General features: G+C 45.8%; 1 protein-coding gene across 1 annotated transcript; it reads left to right on the top strand.

The window, feature by feature from the left end:
• Positions 1-350: 350 nt before the first annotated feature.
• RCC_11545 (uncharacterized protein) lies at positions 351-641 on the top strand (the record flags this gene model as incomplete). Its single annotated transcript, XM_023776766.1, has 1 exon — positions 351-641. One exon carries the CDS (start codon positions 351-353, stop codon positions 639-641), a length of 291 nt encoding a protein of 96 aa, XP_023632534.1.
• Between the last annotated feature and the right edge of the window lie 1,643 nt (positions 642-2,284).

Below are 2,284 nucleotides of genomic sequence, written 5' to 3'. Positions count from 1 at the left end.
TAAGTGCGTTTAAGTAGTAGCGCCCGTACCTCGATAGCGCTGCGTATGCGATTTAAGTAATCGTCGACTATGCTAACCTTAAAGCTTTTATAACGATAAAACAGTTAGTCGGTCGATAGGTACGATAGGCGGTTTAATTAGCGCCCTTCGACTTTACTATCGAACATCGCGTAGGGACAAAGAACCCTACGGATAGTCCGAGCAGGCGTAGCGACTACGAAGCGAGTGCTACGGAGTCGTCTTAGTATATAAGCATGCTATTACCTATACTACAAAGCAAACTTTAGAACTAGCAATCTAATAAAGCTCTTCGAAGCGAGATAGAGCCCTCTATTAGAAGAGTAAGAGCTATGTGCTACGCGATTAAGTGCGAGGGATTACTGCCTGCTAGAGCATACGGCGAGCTTTCGCTACCTAGGCGTGTTATAGCCGTCCTAGTAGCTACAGACTTAGCCCTTAGAAATATTCCAGACCTAATACTCGGTTACGCTAAAGCACTAGTAAACGTAGACGTAGATGCTTCGAGTATGCGCGACGCGGCTAGGAAGAAGGGCGAGTACGAAGGCTACGTTATTAAGGATGGAACATTATTCTACGGCGATGCCCTATACATTCCGAAAGACTACGCTTTACGTGCGTAACTAATGCGCATGCACTACGATAACGCTCTCGCCGGACACTTTAGGAAGGCGAAGACGCTCGAGTTACTTTAGCGGAAGTACTACTAGCTACGTATGGCCACTAATGTCGTAGAGTACATTAAGGGGTGCTATATGTGCCTCGTAAGCAAGGCGCGGCACTACCGCCCCTACGGAGTAATAGCTCTATTGCCTATACCGGATCGAGCATAGTAAGAAATTAGTATAGACTTTATTACGGACCTACCTCCTAGTAAGCGCGGAGACAGCGTCTATACTACGGTGCTCGTAATCGTCGACCGCTATAGCAAGATAGCTTTGTTTATCCCTACTACTAAGCAATGTAATATAGTAGAGCTAGCGGATATCTTCATATCTTACGTAGTTTGCAAATACGGCGTGCTAGTAGGCATTATTAGTAACAGAGGCTCGGTTTTTACTAGCTAATACTAGTCTGACTTCTACTACGAAGCGYATRTAAAGCGTAAGCTAAGCACAGCCTTCYACCCTTAGACGGATAGACAAACTAAGAAAGCYAATTAGACGCTTAAGYAATACCTACGCTACTACTACGGCACGTAGYAGGACAGCTRGGCGTAATAGCTACCTATAGCTRAATTTGCGTGYAATAATAGCGTGTACGCRRGCCTTAARATRAGCCCTTTCTAAATCCTYTACGGATRGAACCTAGAGCTAGCGACGCGCCCTCTAGGCGACGGCGCTAATGCCTAAGACATCGCTCGGGACGAGCTCTTAGAAGGGAGAATGCCGGCCGCTATCGACTTAGCGAAGCGCATGCGTAGCGTACATAAGGAGCTTACTAAGCGATAGCGTAAAGCTAAAGAGCAATAGTTAAAGTACTACAATAAGAGCCATAAGCCCATAAGCTTTAATATTAGTAATCTAGTGCTTCTCTCTACGAAGAACCTTAAGCTAGAGGGCAAGAAGAAGATAGGACCTAAATAGCTAGGCCTATACCGCGTAATTAACGTAATCGGGACTCAGGCGTATCGCTTGTAGTTACCTACCTTAGCAAGGATCTACAACGTCTTCTACGTTACTCTATTAGAGCTATATTCTGGCCGGAAGAGTAAAGCGCAAGAGGAGCGCATGCTACTCGCAGTCGACGAGGATAGGCAGTAGGAGGTTAAAGAGATTCTTAATAAGAGGGTGTAAAAGGGCGAAACGTTTTATTTAGTAAAGTGGCGTGGATAGCTATTAGAATATAACTAGTAGGAACCTAGTGCACATATTAAAGACTACGAAGCTCTCGACAAGTTCGAGGCGTAGGCTCCGCGTAAGCGTAGAGGCCGCGTAGTAAAAGAGGCTCGGAAGTAGAGCGGAGCAAAATAGAGGAAGAGTAATAAGAATCAAGTAGTTTTATTACGGTCAGACCTAAAGGGGATTACTTCACAGACTGTACTACAAGATAGGCGCATGCGCTGCGCAAGCCTAGAGAACGCGCTAAGCACTCTACTTAAGCTTATTCTCCTCCGCCTCCGACTCCTCGAACAGCTCGTTTCTAGCTAGGGCAGCATCGAAGGCATTAGTAGACTGCCCTATTATCTCCAACTACTATATAGACGGTTAGCATTATAGACGCATGCGGGGAGTAGGCGAGACACTTACGACACGACCGACTTAAG

The sequence above is a fragment of the Ramularia collo-cygni genome, assembly GCF_900074925.1.
Source record: "Ramularia collo-cygni strain URUG2 genome assembly, contig: RCC_scaffold51, whole genome shotgun sequence".
Classification (NCBI taxonomy): Eukaryota; Fungi; Ascomycota; class Dothideomycetes; order Mycosphaerellales; family Mycosphaerellaceae; genus Ramularia; species Ramularia collo-cygni.
The sequence above is the reverse complement of the archived record's forward strand: the minus strand, read 5'-3'. Positions and strand labels throughout refer to the sequence as shown.